The 16,105-nt window shown below is 50.0% G+C and overlaps 4 protein-coding genes across 4 annotated transcripts; all 4 read left to right on the top strand.

Moving 5' to 3' along the window:
- Window positions 1–2,342: 2,342 nt before the first annotated feature.
- Window positions 2,343–3,164, top strand: N7482_007823 (glycoside hydrolase family 128 protein; the record flags this gene model as incomplete). Its single annotated transcript, XM_056689947.1, has 1 exon — window positions 2,343–3,164. The coding sequence occupies one exon, from the start codon at window positions 2,343–2,345 to the stop codon at window positions 3,162–3,164; it is 822 nt and encodes a 273-aa protein (XP_056542376.1).
- Window positions 3,165–5,303: 2,139 nt separating this feature from the next.
- On the top strand, window positions 5,304–6,934 carry N7482_007822 (uncharacterized protein; the record flags this gene model as incomplete). The annotated part of the gene is made up of 2 exons (XM_056689946.1): window positions 5,304–5,751; window positions 5,841–6,934. 2 exons carry the CDS (start codon window positions 5,304–5,306, stop codon window positions 6,932–6,934), a joined length of 1,542 nt encoding a protein of 513 aa, XP_056542375.1.
- A 1,477-nt stretch (window positions 6,935–8,411) lies between these two features.
- Window positions 8,412–9,681, top strand: N7482_007821 (asparaginase ahrA; the record flags this gene model as incomplete). Its single annotated transcript, XM_056689945.1, has 3 exons — window positions 8,412–8,577; window positions 8,635–9,335; window positions 9,403–9,681. The coding sequence occupies 3 exons, from the start codon at window positions 8,412–8,414 to the stop codon at window positions 9,679–9,681; spliced, it is 1,146 nt and encodes a 381-aa protein (XP_056542374.1).
- A 1,914-nt stretch (window positions 9,682–11,595) lies between these two features.
- On the top strand, window positions 11,596–16,087 carry N7482_007820 (uncharacterized protein; the record flags this gene model as incomplete). Its single annotated transcript, XM_056689944.1, has 3 exons — window positions 11,596–12,766; window positions 12,824–13,506; window positions 13,562–16,087. Coding segments are annotated over 3 exons (4,380 nt in total), but the record flags the coding sequence as incomplete, so codon positions are not given.
- Between the last annotated feature and the right edge of the window lie 18 nt (window positions 16,088–16,105).

The raw sequence follows: 16,105 nt of genomic DNA, 5'->3' as shown, positions 1-16,105 counted from the left end.
GCACCCTACAACTTTGCAGTAGAATTGTCGCCCCCGGGGGCTAAAATGATAAAAATCTTACCTCATCACTCAAAAGAAAGCCCTGAAGAAAGAAACAATTTTCTTGGCAACCTATCTAGCGCCACGGTTTCGACATTTGTAGCGTTTGGAGGGCATTGCTCTTGGCATTGGCAAAAAGCCGACGCCTCCATCGCCAAGTCACCGCCCCAAGCAAAGCCCAGCCACAAGAATATACACGGAAAACCTACAGGAATTTGCTGGGGCTCTACCCCCAGCCCAATCACGATCCAAACCCGCGACTACGACTGTGAGGCAAAATGGCTGATGCGCCGGGCAGCATTGCCAGCCATACGGAGCCGTGGGTGAATTCATGCTGTACGTACCTACGACAGTGCCGGCCAACTCTCAGCAAACAACGGAGGCGGCGAAAAAAGAGACAACACCCTTGGCGCCAGCCAACGGGTCGGCGTTCAACCGGCGCACAGTCCGGCAAGGCTTGGCCTGGCTTCGTGGTGGGGACTGACTGCCGGAGAACCTCTGTACAGGAACTCCGTAGCGCCCGGCGTGTCGGCCGTGCATGGCCAGGCGATCAGCGACATGCGTTGTTTCAGGCGTGACGTATCACTTCCCGCTGGCAAGCCACTCGGGCGTGTTCGTAGTGTGTTCACCGGCGGCCCTTGCCTGCAGGCGGCACCAGACCCGGCGGAAGGAGTCTGGGTGGTGCGCTGAAACACTGGCGCCGATCGGGGAGCTGGGCCCGGATCGCCTGTGAGTGGCCGATGCCGTCATCGGGGTGGCGCGTTCTGTGCGGTGTGTCCGATTTTCGTTCGGTGGGCCTGATGGAAGGGAAAGGAAGGGAAATAATGGGAAAGGTCTCTCTGAAAAATTGCCATTGTGAGCGACGCCATTAAATTGTCATAGAATGATAGGGTGTAGAATTCTGATTACTGGTTTCGGTTATTTGTTCTCGTCATGTGCTTTCTATACCTCCCACATTCCACTCTTAACCTAACCGCAACCACAACCACACCTTCACCTTTTCTGGAACTGCAATGAGCTTCGAGCTTCAAATTAATGAGGAGTACCCCCAATGACTTGAGGGCCAGTGATAGGTCACCTCAGACCAATACCCCTGGCAGAAAGACACGACAGCCACTCATAGGGTGTGCCCTGACCTGCGAGCCGCGGAACCACGTAGCCACGCCACCCGTCTCCAATCGAATACGTCCTTTGCAACCTTCCAGCGGCCTACGAAAGCATCACCCGTGGTTCGTCCAACTGGGCTCCACCACCTCCTCTTTGCTTCCACATTTGCAACACACATTCACCGCACAGCTGTATCGTTCCTGACAAGTCTGCCAGGGGCCACCCAAATGCTGGCTCATTCGACAGCCGGTGGCTGGTGGGCCACCAACACCGTTCGAAACGCCTGCCGACCCTTGTTCTCGTCAGGCACCGGGCCTCAAGACTCGATCTCCAGCGGTACATTGTTCTTTTTCATTGCAAAAAGCCACGATAGTCCCCGAGCGTGGACTGGATTAAAGATCCCCAAGACCGTTACACCAACGGTCCAAACTGCTGTGGGGCCTGCGGAACGCTAGGCTGTGGAGTATACCACGATATACATCTCTTTGCTAGACACAAAGGATTTCTGTCTGCCGCCCCACCGTAGTGGACATTGACATGGGTTGCGCTAACTGAAAATAGACATTATTCTCTTCTCCCCGTAGGCCCAAATGCATGGCCAGCCCGGGCCGGGCCAATCACTCCAGCAGCCGCCAGGCTGGGCCTGTCAGAACGCCGTCCAGATCCATGCGTCCCCTCCCCCTGGTTCCCCGTCGTGATGGGGTGCTGGATATTCGTTCCGTGGATGACGCTGCTCTGCGCGGTAACCATGAGTAAAAGTGAGGTGCCACCTAGCATGGCTTTTGCTTCACCCAATGGCAGCGTTGAAAGAATCCCGTGATGCTCCACTTGGCCGCCTCTCGGTGCGCGTGCCAAAGAAGCAAGACGCGAAGAGAGACGGTCCAGCCAGGAGGCGTTGGTGGTAGGTTTGACGCACAATGAGCCGGGGATTTAACATTTAACCTCCCCCGTTCCCTGCCTTTCGTTCCTGCCCCTCTTCTTTCCCCAGCCTGCTTGTGCCAGTTCACGGTTCATTCCTTTCTGATCTTTGAGATCACTTTTCAATCATTTATCTTCTAGCTGCCTGTGCCGTGCACGGTCTAGATTCCTTCCTTTCCAACACTTTGGTTTCTTTTTGGGAACAGGTTTTCTCTCATTTTTGAAACGTTCCATTCCTTCTCTGTGAACAACACAGCATCTCTTCAAAACCCGTCAAAATGGTCTCTTTCTCCCACCTGTTCGCCACCGGCCTGCTTGCCACTTCGGCCCTGGCTGTCCCGGTCACCGTTCCTCGATCTGTCGAGGTGCAGAAGCGCAGCACTACCAACACTTCCAAGCGTGGCGCTGCCTACAACGATGCTTCGACCGTCTCCCCGCTCACCGCCAGCGGTAAAGTCTCCTGGGCCTACAACTGGGGGATGTCGCTGTACAGCGACCTGCCCTCCAATGTTGACTTCGTGCCCATGCTCTGGGGTGCCAGGGACTTCGGCGGCTGGTTCACTACCATCGAGACGGTCTTGTCCTCCGGCAGCGAGTACATCATGGGCTTCAACGAGCCGGACATGGCCTCGCAGGCCAATATGGCTGCCGCCGACGCCGCCAACTACTACAAGACCTACATCACCCCTTACTCCGGCCAGGCTAAGCTGATCTCGCCCGCCGTGACATCGTCGACCAACGCCGGACAGGGTCTTTCGTGGTTGGAGGCGTTCATGGGCGACTGCTCGTCCTGCGGCATCACCGGCCTGGCCGTTCACTGGTACGGCGGCTCTGCCGACGAGTTCACGTCTTTCGTTACGCAGGCTATCAACACCGCCTCCACCTACGGCCTGTCCGAGGTCTGGGTCACCGAGTTTTCGCTCAGCCAAGACGCCGGAGGTGTTACTGATCCCGCTACCACCGCCGCTTTCCTTGAGCAGGTCCTTCCCTGGCTTGATGCCCAGTCAATGGTCACCAGATACTCGTACTTCATGTGCGCCGAGGGCTACCTGATCAGCGGTGGCGCCCTGAACCAGGCTGGCCAGGCTTACACTTCCTAAGCTGTGATGTGTGTGCATGATGCATCTTTGACACTCATTTGCTCGACTTCGGTGGACTAAAGGCGAACATAAGGAGATGGAGAAATTTGTCTGTTGTCTGGCGTCTCAAGTATAGGAGCTCATTTGTTCTTCCCCGAGTCTCCTGGTTACTGTTTCGGTACAATGTGATGGGTGTCTTCTCGTCGGGGCTTGTCATTTTCCTCTGCCGTCCTCGAGATCTTTCTTGTCACATATTTTCTATCTGGGCTTTACGTAAATATTTTTCAACATATAAACCCGTGACCAATGGTTGATTTGATTGAACTTTTTCCTTCCGATTTCGATTCCTAGACGAACAGTAGTTGTCCTCGTCATAACCCGCAAGTCATCTGCAAGCACTGACAGGCCAAAGACAGGATCCGAGGCGAAGCCGTTTCACTTGGCGAGAGTTTCTCATCCCTAGCCACTTGTTGGGCGTTATCTGATCTGATTGGCCGAGGGCCGGTTGGGCGCTTATTTCGTCATGCAATAGTCAACCCCGCGGTTCGCCCCCTTCAAATGGGACCAGGATCCCTAGTGCATACGGTTAACTAGGCGTCAATATGAGACCACTTGGGGAGGCAGGCTTTGGGGTTGGAAAAGGGTGTTTGGATACCCACAGGTGCAAATTGTTTCCTCCGATACCAAATATAGAATATGAGGAGAGGTAGGCCCCCCAACTCGGAGGTCTTCATTGAGAACCCATCATCTCCAATCTTCCTCTCATCGTTACTGCTTCCGTGTGACCGTCGCTTTGTCCCAGTCGCTCACACGGAAGCTCTCACTGTTCTCAGGGAAATGGGAGCAGACATGGCAATTTTGCACCTTTATAACAGCAAGAAAAACCTCCCAAGATCTTTGAACGACGAGACCTGGCAAGAATGGAGCCGAGTTAGGGGACGTTCAAAGCTCTTGGGAGGTTTTTCTTGCTGTTATAACGGTGCAAAATTGCCATGTCTGCTCCCATTTCCCGGAGTATAGTGAGAGACAACCGGAGAGGCGTAGGCGACTCGAAGTTAGGACGCCGTGAGTTGGAGCGGGTGAGGAGCGCCGTGGCTCACATTTTGGGGGGTCACCGATGCGAGAAGAGAAGACAAGTGTGAGGTGGATGGATGTTAGCGAAAGATACAAATTCACTAATGCAAAGAGAGAACAAAAATGTGAGGTAGAAAGAGGCACCAGTGAAAGATAGAAAGTCGCTGATGCCAGGAGAAAGGATAAGTGCAAGGTCGATGAGTGTCAGAAAGATAGGAGTTCAGTGGCGAAGCTAGAAAAGAACGCCGAGGATCTATGAAATGGACACCGATAATGAATACACCTTGATGAAAGAACGAACAATTCTACGTGAGCTAGGGACTAATTGCTGTGACAATCACCTGATATGGAAGGACACAACCTGGAAGGTTCCGGCGTGTAGTAGTCAAAAGAGAGCTTATTCTTCTTTCTCCTCCTCTTCCTTTCCTTCCTCAGATTCGATGTTGAATGGGCTCTTCTTCTCGATGATTTGCCATGTGTAACAATTGCCCTCGGAATTTCTTCATTCGCTTCTTAGACCACCCGGCTTCCTCTCAGAAAGACCTTGAGGAAACATCTAGACATACCACTACAAATATCGAAGAGGGATGCTGGAAGATACAGGGAGAATCGAAATCAGTTTCATCACTTACACAGGGCCTTTTCTCAAACCCTTTTTCGAAGGCCACTATACTCATGATAGTTACCCTGCCCCTTACTCCTTCTCTTAGTAGTATTCCAATATAATTGTAAACAACGGGGTCATAATAGCTTCTGCATTAAGCGTGTAGGTCTCATAGGCTTTTAGAAGGTTGACCCTATAAACAAGGCAAACAGAAGGAGATTTACCGGGTCAGTCCGGCTACCTGGCCAGAATCCCTTTAGCCTGTCAACGACTTAACCTCCAGAGAGTAACCATATCGGATGCAAGGCGCAAACAGAAGCAGACGAACTCGACTCCGAGTTTTCCTGCTCTCCAAGACCAAGTCTTCTCAGGCAACCAGCCGGGTGCCTAGACTAGTCCGTTTAGCGGGGCGCGAACCCGCAGTGTAAAATGCTGCGATCTTCCAAGCCAGAAGAATCCCCACCGACAAGAATTTCCACCAGATGGCATTTCTGTCTGTCCCTCCCGAGATACATGCTCGAATCATCTTTTACCTCCCCTCAATCCGCGATCTGGCCGCCCTGTCGCAGTCATGCCATGCTCTACACTCCTTGTGCGACATGAAAACGCGCGAGCGGTTTCACAGGATACGTGTCTATACCAAAGACACCAGCATTAACGAGACCTTTGGCCTGCTCATGGAGATCCTCAAGAATCGCCGGCTGGGCTATTATGTGCGCGAAATTGAGCAATACTGGAGACCCACCGGCAAGATATCCTATGTAAAGAGGGAAGAGCAGCGCGACCTCAAGAAGGACGAAATGGATCTCCTCCGCGCGGCTGTGCAGAGGGCGGGCTTTGTCGGTCCCCAAGAAAGCGCTGTGATCAACATGCTCATGCAAAACACCACGCAGGGTGCATATCGCATTAAGACCTATTCTCATCATAATAGTAGGTAATGAAGCCATCCACCACCTGAAAATTCCCTCTTCTTCCTCGGATGAGCGCTCAAGAGACAAGTGGCCCTCCCAGTGTTCTAGGAACCTTCATCGCGCAAGCACTAGCTGCGATTCTGATCTCGGTGTCGCCCAATTTGAAGGCTTTGGCGATGACGCAGCCCTTCGATTCGTATTACCCATTCTACTTGGATGCCGAGAAATGGCCTCGAGATTGGCATGTCGACTATCCCCTCGATCGCCTTCTGCGTCGGGCTAATGCGGACCCGGCCAACACCCCATATCTCCAGAATCTTCGCAAGGTGTACATGATGGTCGAAGAGTTTGGCGTAATGGACGACCCCCGCTTCTACAACCACATCGAATTTTTTGACTGCATGACACTCTTCGACCACCTCCCGTCCATTGAATCGATTGGCACAGATGCCCTCGAAGAAAATGAGAATGACATCCCGCGCCTGGTGTCGGGATCCTCCAATATCAGCAAAATCCATCTCAATCACTGCTCCCTTCACACGCCATACCTTGCCTACGTCATCCAATCCTGCAAGGCGTTACGAGAATTCCAGTATACTATCGGCGGCCGGGGCGTTCGGGATCGATCGTACCCCTTGTTCAATATCAAGACCTTCATCAAATCAATATGCCCTCACAAAGACACACTGGAAGTCCTGGATATCGACGCCGAGTCACATATGTACTACTTGGACCCCTATCATCAGGAGGAGGGTCTTGTCGACCAGGAAATCGACGAAAGGGCAACGGACCTCTACATGGACCAGGAGGAGGAGAAGCTACAGTTCCTCCGGTCGTTTTGGGGAAATAGCGGCTCGCTGAAAGATTTTTGCGCTTTGAAGCGATTGAGCCTGGGAATCGGGGGGTTGCTATATTTTGCTAAGGGGGTCGGTGAGAATGACGAGAGAAGGGAACCGGTGATGCTGCCGGATGGCCTACCTGAGAATCTGGAATACCTTTGCGTTCGTGGATACGGGAGGAGCCAGTGTGAGATGTGGGATGCGCAGATCGATGCTTTGATGGCATTTTACAAGTCAGGCTTGTCAAAGATCAAGGAGATCACAGGGGTTGAGGAAACGATCCCCAATGCCCAAGACGTGCGTCGACCCGATGATGAGGAAGTCTCATTGTGGACTCTGAAACATGCCGGATATTCGCTTTGAAGAAGACTTGGCCGAGTTGAGAGGGGCTTCATGGCAAACCGGGTGTTGTATTACAAACGATATCCTGCTCCGGCTGGGTATGAAGGGTGAGGGATAGAGCTGCTAATCTCTTGTTTGCCCTAGACCAGAGACCATTCTTCAAGAATCCCGTACCTACATACATTAACTAGCCGAGAGGAAAGAGAGTTAGATTTGTATTCTTGATAATGCGGATAATGACAAGTTTCTTTGATCACTTTCGGCGGCAGGGAAGGGAGCTTTAACGAAGGAACCAACAAACGCCTCGACAAAACCGTTACTAAGATACGTTCATAAAAGCGGAATAGATACACAATTGTTGTAAGTCGAAGCAGAGAGGTTGCGCTTAAGATTGTCTCCCACGGACCTTGTTCAAGTTAAACCTTGTTAAGATGTCTACTTGCAGGGTAGAAGGCCTTCTTGAGGAACCGTCAAGAATCCTTTGTGCGATACTCTATGTAGGTGCTTTATCGGGTAAAGAAGGCTTCCTACGCTTTGTACAAGCGAGGTACGAAAGTTCCAATTCTTTATGATCACCACCACAGATATATGTAAACAACAACAATCTTTGAAATTAACAAGCCACGTTCCCAACCATGTGGCGGTGCAATCTTCGTAAGAATGGGTTATGGAAATGAACCTCTCCGCGATTGAGCCCATTCTTTGAATTCAATGGTGCATTATTACGGAGTATGACATGATAATATTTGATGATGCCTAATGTCACTCGGTTGAAACAACGAATAGAAAGCTCTGGTTCTCTCCCGCTCTGATTCTTCCGAACATGGGCCGATGTTTCCCAACCTATACACTAGGCTCCTCTTGGCACCGTCGAGGCAGCATCGATCTTGGGTGTTTGCCAAGAATGTATTTTATTAATGTTAGTCATTGAATGCGGCTTTTTTTTGCCTTGTCTTCAAGAAACTTGGCGCAAAATGCTGATCTTAGATGGAATACCTACAGAATGCCGGGCAAGATTAGTGGTCTCTAGAATTGGGAGAGGGCAGTATACTTGAAAATATAGAGAGCAATAAGAAATACAATGAGAACTCAGAACGAAGTATATGAGATCCCTAGTTTTCTTTTACAAATCTCCAAGTTTCCTCGACAACACATAATATTATAACTATACCCGACCGTGATCAACGACGATCTCCGCCATTGCTCCAACTATCCTTCTCCAACCTTTATCCACTTCCTCTATCCATACCGTCCCGGAGAAGACCATAGCATTTTTGTGTTTTGATTATGGAAAGTCTAGGTTTAACAAGACCTGCCAAGGAAGTTAGTTAGGGTATTCGAAGATTCCTAAGTTCCGGAGTTGAAAAATCCGGATGACGCAGCAGAATCTGTCGTTCTATATAATTCCTTGCAGAGCTGGGGCTTCACTCTCAGGAATTACGAAGCTGCAGTCCGCAAAATCCCTCAATACCACTGAAGGTAACACATATCAAGTATAATGAGTTTCCATCTCAAGATACTAGCTATCTCTGCTCTAGCTGCTACAAGCTATGCCTCTGCTTTGATCCATTCACGGGCCACCAACACGTCCTATACAAACTCCAACGGCTTGAAATTTGACTATTTCAACGCTTCCCTTCCTAATATAACTTTGATAGCCACCGGTATGCATCACTATTTGTGTAAAAGGATGTGTTGTCTGGTCTCTGACACAAATACAGGCGGAACTATTGCCGGCATCAGCGACGATAAAACCGCAACAGCGGGCTATGAGTCCGGGGCATTAGGAATCAACGAGATTCTCTCTACCATTCCAGAAGACTTGGACATCGCCAACATCAATGCTGTGCAGTTCGACAACGTCAATAGTGGGGATGTTTCCTCGTCCCTCCTCTTGAATCTTACACGTACACTGAAGACGACAGTTTGCAACGATCCCACCATGTCTGGGGCGGTGATCACCCACGGCACCGATACGCTCGAGGAATCTGCGTTCTTTGTCGACGCGACCGTCAACTGCGGCAAACCTATCGTCTTTGTTGGCTCAATGCGCCCATCCACTGCTATTTCAGCCGATGGTCCTATGAATCTTCTTCAGGGAGTGACCGTCGCCGTAGACGAGGACGCCAAAGACCGCGGCTCGTTGGTTGTCATGAATGACCGTATTGTCTCAGCATTCTTCGCGACAAAAACACAAGCGAATACCATGGACACGTTTAAGGCCTATGAGCAAGGAAATTTAGGAATGATTGTGTCGAACAAGCCGTACTTCTATTATCCGGCTGTTCAGGCAAATGCAAAGTACTTCGCTGACGTCGAGGGTGTGAATGCCATTCCCCGGGTGGATATTCTGTATGCGTATGAAGACATGCACAGTGACTCGATTTATAGCGCAGTCCAGAATGGCGCCAAGGGAATTGTGGTATGTCCTCTGTCTCCGATCCATCGTCGCAGAGCCGGCTTCAGCATTACTGTGCTAATGATACCAGGTCGCTGGCGAGGGCGCAGGAGGCATCTCCACAGAGTTCGCTCAAGCCATCAACGACATAGTGTCTCGTGTCGGCATCCCCATCGTTCTGAGCCACCGAACCGTCAACGGGGAGGTCCCCACGTCTAGTATCACGGGTGACAATGAGAAGACCCAGATTGCCAGTGGAATGTTCAATCCGCAACAGGCGCGGGTCTTGCTTGGGTTGTTGTCGGCGGAAGATAAAGGGCTCGGGGAAATTCGGAGTGTGTTCAGAAAAGCCACTACTGCCTATGTATAGGATGGAAAGGGGTAAAGGGATTGAGGTAAATCAAGCACTCAAGGAGGAAAGATTTGGGTTGACTATGACACTCGTGTGGGCTACATTCTCTGTGCGCCTCTGCGACAAACATGTTGCTGAAAAAGATAAACTTTCTTGGCACACCGTGGATTAGATCTTAAGGGACCACCAGTTTTCTGTGAATATGCATTACCGCGGTATCTTCGAGATTTAAGATGGCGCTTTTGTACGCTGGATGTCAATAGAGACTGCTGACTGTGCCATGCGTCTAGGGCTCTAATTGACATGGGGTTTTTTGAACCGAGCTTCGATAAAGGTTCTCAACTCCGACTTGATGTCGATCCCTTTGTAGCGTTCTCAATTCATTTCTGACCTCGCATCAAATTAGCTTCAAAGTCTTTATTTGTGAAAAATACAAAATGGCCAGAATTTGAAACCCGGATGAAAAAAGTATTGAAGGGACAATCGATTGGGTGAACCGGGATAAGTTGGTATGATATGCGGCATTGTGATGGGAACGTCATATCAATAAAGCACTAGGAATGGGCGACACCTGGAGAGAACTATCTTTTACTTCATAATCAATGTAGGACTGAGATATCATGTGACTAATTTACAAAAGAGAATCAAAAGAGAATCTCCCACCAGGTATGCAGATAGTTCATATTGTCAGTGTTGGCGAACTAGGGTATGTGGCAGTACTGCGGGGTTTGCTAGAAACAAGCATACTTCTAAATATAAAAGATAGAGCATGATCTTACGGGACTCCTTATGTAGCCGAAAATGCTATGTTTAAGTCTAATGGCTGATCCAGAAAGGGGCAGAAGCAAAATATGGGAGCGGAGCGTGGCGTACAGCTTCAGGAGTAACCCTAACCCCTTTTCAAGATCTTGTTTACATGCAAAAACCTCGCTTGATGTGCAAGTAGAGATTGCCAAACCGCAACCCTGCTTTGCAAGGTTGTTTTCCGAGACATTTCATCAGTTTGAAAAGTCACCCTCGGCGAAAGGCAACTGCCGACGATTGAACTTGTATCCAAGAAACTCCCTGCGAATAGCATATGCGTGGGGAACATCGGAATCGCCCAAGGCAGTATCTTTAGTAGAAGGAGAGATGCATTCCCCATGAACCGCCCCTCGATTGGAATATTATGGCCCTAATTGGGTGTTTGTAAATTGCCCGTTCCGTCTTCGGCGGGTAGCCCGGCAGAACCGATCGTTGTTATCCGGCAGACAGACCCGCGCGATTCCACGTCGTTCGGCTCTCAGCGGGTTCTCCGACCCATGGTTACGGTTAGGGGAGATTGTTTCTTCGCGTTCATGGAAGCCTTGAGCTAGGCAGATCTAGCGTGCGGACAATGTTACAAATCCCTGTATAGGACACCAACATGATCGCAAATTGGTGTCTAGAATGGTCATCCATGGATTGGTCACTTTGCAGCTATCTTGAGACCTAACTTGTCTCAAACAATCTGTACCAATTCATTAAGGGGTTCTTCTCACTCGATTTATAATGAAGTGTAAAACGTGCCGCATATCCGCCCTGGCCGAGGAGTTCATGGACCTCGGCTTGGATGGGGCTAGAGAAAACGCCTCGTCTTATCGAGTTCTAAATCGAGCATTGCTGGCGAATTAAAATAGATGCCTGGTTCAGCACAAAATCGGGTGGTGCGCCGTTCCAGTTATGCCCATGACTTGTTCATAGTGGTACATTGGACCTGGATCCAGACCCACGGTTACTTATAGTTGTGACCGCTGACGCAATCTTGAACGGATTTCGTGCAAATCGTGTCCAATAGATAGATAGGAAAATAGACAATGCCGTTATCCGCTCCCTTTATCCCATTTATTCAATATTCTGTGGATCTACACCGCGGCGGTTCCCTGTTGAATAATCTCTAATTCGGAAGATAGTCGTGTTATATTATATCAATATCTCTGTCCCAAATGCAAACAGAAGGATTCTCAGAAGCATCCAATCTCTTCTATCATGGAGCCATACCAAGAATCTGACAATAATTCACCACCCGCAACGGCCACCGAAGCGAAACATGGAAAATACCTCGACATCCTCACTGTCCCCGATATAAACCTCCGAGAAGCCAGCAGCGCCGACACCTTGACCAATCCTCTATCTATTGCGTCACCTCCCAAGAGCAGTCTACAATGGAGGATGACACCACAGGTGATTCGGAATGCCGAGCGTGATGAAGCAGCTGGCTTTAAAAGGCGCGAGCTGGGAGTCACTTGGCAGAATCTGTCAGTGGAAGTTTTGGCCGCCGAAGCAGCCGTCAAAGAGAACATGATCTCCCAGTTCAACGTTCCTCAACTCATTAAAGATGTCCGCCGCAAACCACCACTCAAGAGTATCTTATCGGACAGCCATGGATGTGTTAAACCTGGTGAAATGCTACTCGTTCTCGGACGGCCTGGATCCGGATGCACTACTCTTCTCAAGATGCTTTCCAATCGCCGCGAAGGATATAGGAAGATCACTGGAGATGTGCGTTTTGGAAGCATGACGCCCGACGAAGCACAAAATTATCACGGGCAAATTGTGATGAATACGGAAGAGGAGCTGTTTTACCCTCGGTTGACGGTCGGCCAAACCATGGATTTTGCCACTCGACTCAAGGTCCCATTTCACCTTCCTGCGGGAGCCAAGAGTGTTGCCGAATACACCGCAGAGACCAAACAGTTCCTTCTGGAGTCCATGGGGATTTCCCATACGGCTGATACGAAAGTCGGCAATGAGTTCGTTCGAGGCGTCAGTGGTGGTGAACGAAAGCGTGTATCCATTATTGAGTGCCTCGCAACGAAAGGTTCAGTGTATTGCTGGGACAACTCTACAAGGGGTCTCGATGCCTCTACGGCCTTGGAATGGGCGAAGGCCCTTCGTGCTATGACCGACGTGCAGGGCCTCTCCACGATCGTGACCCTATATCAAGCCGGAAATGGAATCTATAATCTTTTCGACAAGGTTCTTGTTCTCGATGAAGGAAAACAGATCTATTATGGCCCTGCGTCGGAAGCCAGACCATTCATGGAAAATCTGGGATTCGAATACACTGACGGTGTAAACACTGGTATGATACTTATATCGTTGCGGTAACGGTTATATGGAGATACTGACCCTGCTCTAGGTGACTTTTTAACGGGTGTAACCGTTCCGACTGAGCGAAAAATCAGGCCTGGTTGGGAAAACAGATTCCCTAGAACAGCCGACGCCATTTTGACCGAGTACCAGAACTCGGCGACATACAAGCATGAGATTTCTCTGTACGGCTATCCCGACACTGACCTTGCTTCCGAGCGTACTGAAGCATTCAAAGAATCCGTCGCATGGGGGAAGTCTACACGTCTGCCCAAAGACAGTGATTTGACCATTAGCTTCTGGGCCCAGCTCATGTCTTGCACGATCAGACAGTACCAAATTCTTTGGGGTGAGAAAAGCACGTTCCTGATCAGACAGGTTTTGTCGTGTTGCATGGCATTGATCGCTGGATCTTGCTTCTACAACGCTCCAGTCACTTCGGAGGGCCTTTTCACCAAGGGCGGTGCCATTTTCTTTGCATTGTTATACAACTGTATCGTCGCGATGTCTGAAGTCACTGAATCTTTCAAGGGGCGTCCAATTTTGACGAAGCACAAATCTTTTGGGATGTACCACCCGGCTGCATTTTGCCTGGGCCAGATCACAGCGGATTTCCCTGTGTTGCTCTTTCAGTCTACGATTTTCTCGGTCGTGATCTACTGGATGGTTGGGTTGAAGCATACCGCGGAATCTTTTTTCATCTTCTGGGCTATCCTTTTCTCGACAACTCTGGTAAGAATTCCTTAAGTCTCCCTGAATCCGTCAATTTAAGACTAACTGGCGATAGTGCATCACTGCCCTTTTCAGATGTATTGGAGCCGCGTTCAGTACTTTTGAAGCCGCGTCCAAGATCAGTGGTACCGCAGTCAAAGCACTCATTATGTACGCAGGATACATGATCCCAAAGCCGGGGATCAAGAATTGGTTCGTTGAGCTGTACTACCTGAATCCGTTCGCCTATGCATTCCAGGTCGGATTATCCAACGAATTTCATGGTCAACACATCGACTGTGTTGGCAGGAACCTTATTCCCAGTGGCCCAGGCTACGAGAATGTTGAATCTGGCCATAAATCCTGCGCTGGAGTTGGCGGTGCTCTCACCGGCGCGGATTACGTGACTGGAGATCAATACCTCCTATCTCTCCACTATAAGCACTCTCAGATGTGGCGAAACTTCGGAGTCGTCTGGGGCTGGTGGGCCTTTTTTGCTGTCATGACAATCATCTGCACATGCCGCTGGAAGTCTGGGGCCGCCTCGGGTTCCGCTCTACTTATACCACGCGAGAATCTCAAGAAGCACCAATCTGGTACCGATGAGGAGTCCCAGCGCAACGAGACAGAGAAAGCCCAGGCGAACACAGGCGAACCAGTTCAGGTCGACAATGGCAACCTTGTTCGCAATACGTCTATTTTCACCTGGAAGAACCTCACGTATACGGTCAAAACACCCACTGGAGACAGAGTCCTCCTGGATAAAATCAATGGATGGGTCAAGCCCGGTATGCTTGGGGCTCTCATGGGTTCTTCTGGAGCTGGCAAAACAACCTTGCTTGATGTGCTCGCGCAACGCAAGACCGATGGTACCATCAATGGTTCCGTTCTAGTTGACGGCCGTGAGTTACCGGTGTCGTTCCAGCGAATGGCAGGGTACTGCGAGCAACTGGATGTTCATGAGTCGTATGCCACTGTGAGAGAAGCCCTGGAATTTTCAGCACTCCTCCGCCAATCCCGGGACACCCCGAAAGAAGAGAAACTCAAATACGTTGATGCAATCATTGATCTTTTGGAACTCCATGACCTAGCCGACACTCTTATTGGCTCTGTGGGCAATGGCCTCTCGGTTGAGCAGCGCAAACGTGTGACTATCGGAGTGGAGCTCGTCTCAAAGCCCAGTATTCTGATCTTTTTGGATGAGCCTACCTCTGGCTTGGATGGCCAATCGGCCTACAATACCGTCCGATTCCTCCGGAAACTCGCAGATGTTGGCCAAGCAGTCCTCGTGACAATCCATCAGCCTTCCGCCCAGCTATTTGCCCAGTTCGACACCCTCCTTCTCCTTGCGAAGGGTGGAAAGACGGTCTATTTCGGCGATATCGGCGACAACGCCGCCACGATCAAGCAATATTTCGGCAAATACGGTGCGATCTGTCCTCAGGATGCTAATCCCGCCGAGTTCATGATTGACGTTGTGACGGGTGGTGTCCCAGAAGTCAAGGATAAAGATTGGCACCAAATCTGGCTCGAGTCTCCTGAACAGCATCAGATGATCACTGAATTGGATAGAATGATCGAAGATGCCGCCAGCAAGCCTCCAGGAACTTCCAATGATAACTATGAGTTTTCGACGCCTCTCTGGGAGCAGATCAAAATTGTCACGATGAGGATGAACGTCTCGCTCTTCCGCAATACGGCCTATATTAACAACAAGTTTTCGCTCCACCTCATTTCGGCATTATTGAACGGCTTCTCTTTCTACAGACCTGGCTCCAGCGTGACCGCTTTGCAGCTCAAGATGTTCACTATCTTTAATTTTGTCTTCGTCGCACCAGGTGTCATCAATCAACTTCAGCCTCTGTTCATTCAGCGCCGCGACATTTACGATGCCCGTGAGAAGAAGTCGAAGATGTATTCCTGGATTGCATTCGTCACCGGGCTTATCGTTTCGGAGATCCCATATCTCTGCATCTGTGCAGTTCTCTACTTTTTTTGCTGGTACTGGCCCGTCTGGACCTTGCCCCATGCTTCCGACCGTTCCGGATCTATCTTTTTCATGATGTTGATCTACGAGTTCATTTACACCGGCATTGGCCAGTTCATTGCCGCCTATGCGCCCAACCCAACTTTTGCGGCACTTGTCAACCCGCTGATCATCAACCTCTTGCTCCTGTTCACTGGCGTAATGGTGCCCTACGATCAGTTGACTTCCTTCTGGAAATATTGGTTGTACTACCTCAACCCGTTCACCTACGTTGTCAATGGCATGTTAACGTTCGGCCTCTGGGGACAAAAGGTTACCTGCATGGAGGAAGAGTATGCGGTCTTTGATCCAGTGAATGGCACCTGTGGCCAGTATCTGGCTGGTTTCTTGAGTGGGGCGGGCAAGGGCACCAACTTGCTCAACCCAGATGCTACCTCAGGCTGCAAGGTGTGTGAATTCACCACTGGAAGCGATTATCTGAAAATTTTGAACACCCGCCATTACTATGTTGGGTGGAGAGACGCAGCAATTACTGTTATTTTTGCCTTCTCTGGCTACGCCCTTGTATTTGGCCTGATGAAGCTCAGGACTAAGGCATCCAAGAAGGCGGAATAGATTGCACTCATTTAAACC

The sequence above is a fragment of the Penicillium canariense genome (genome assembly GCF_028826845.1).
Source record: "Penicillium canariense strain IBT 26290 chromosome Unknown utg000004l_segment0_segment0, whole genome shotgun sequence".
In the NCBI taxonomy this organism is placed as follows: Eukaryota; Fungi; Ascomycota; class Eurotiomycetes; order Eurotiales; family Aspergillaceae; genus Penicillium; species Penicillium canariense.
The sequence above is the reverse complement of the archived record's forward strand: the minus strand, read 5'-3'. Positions and strand labels throughout refer to the sequence as shown.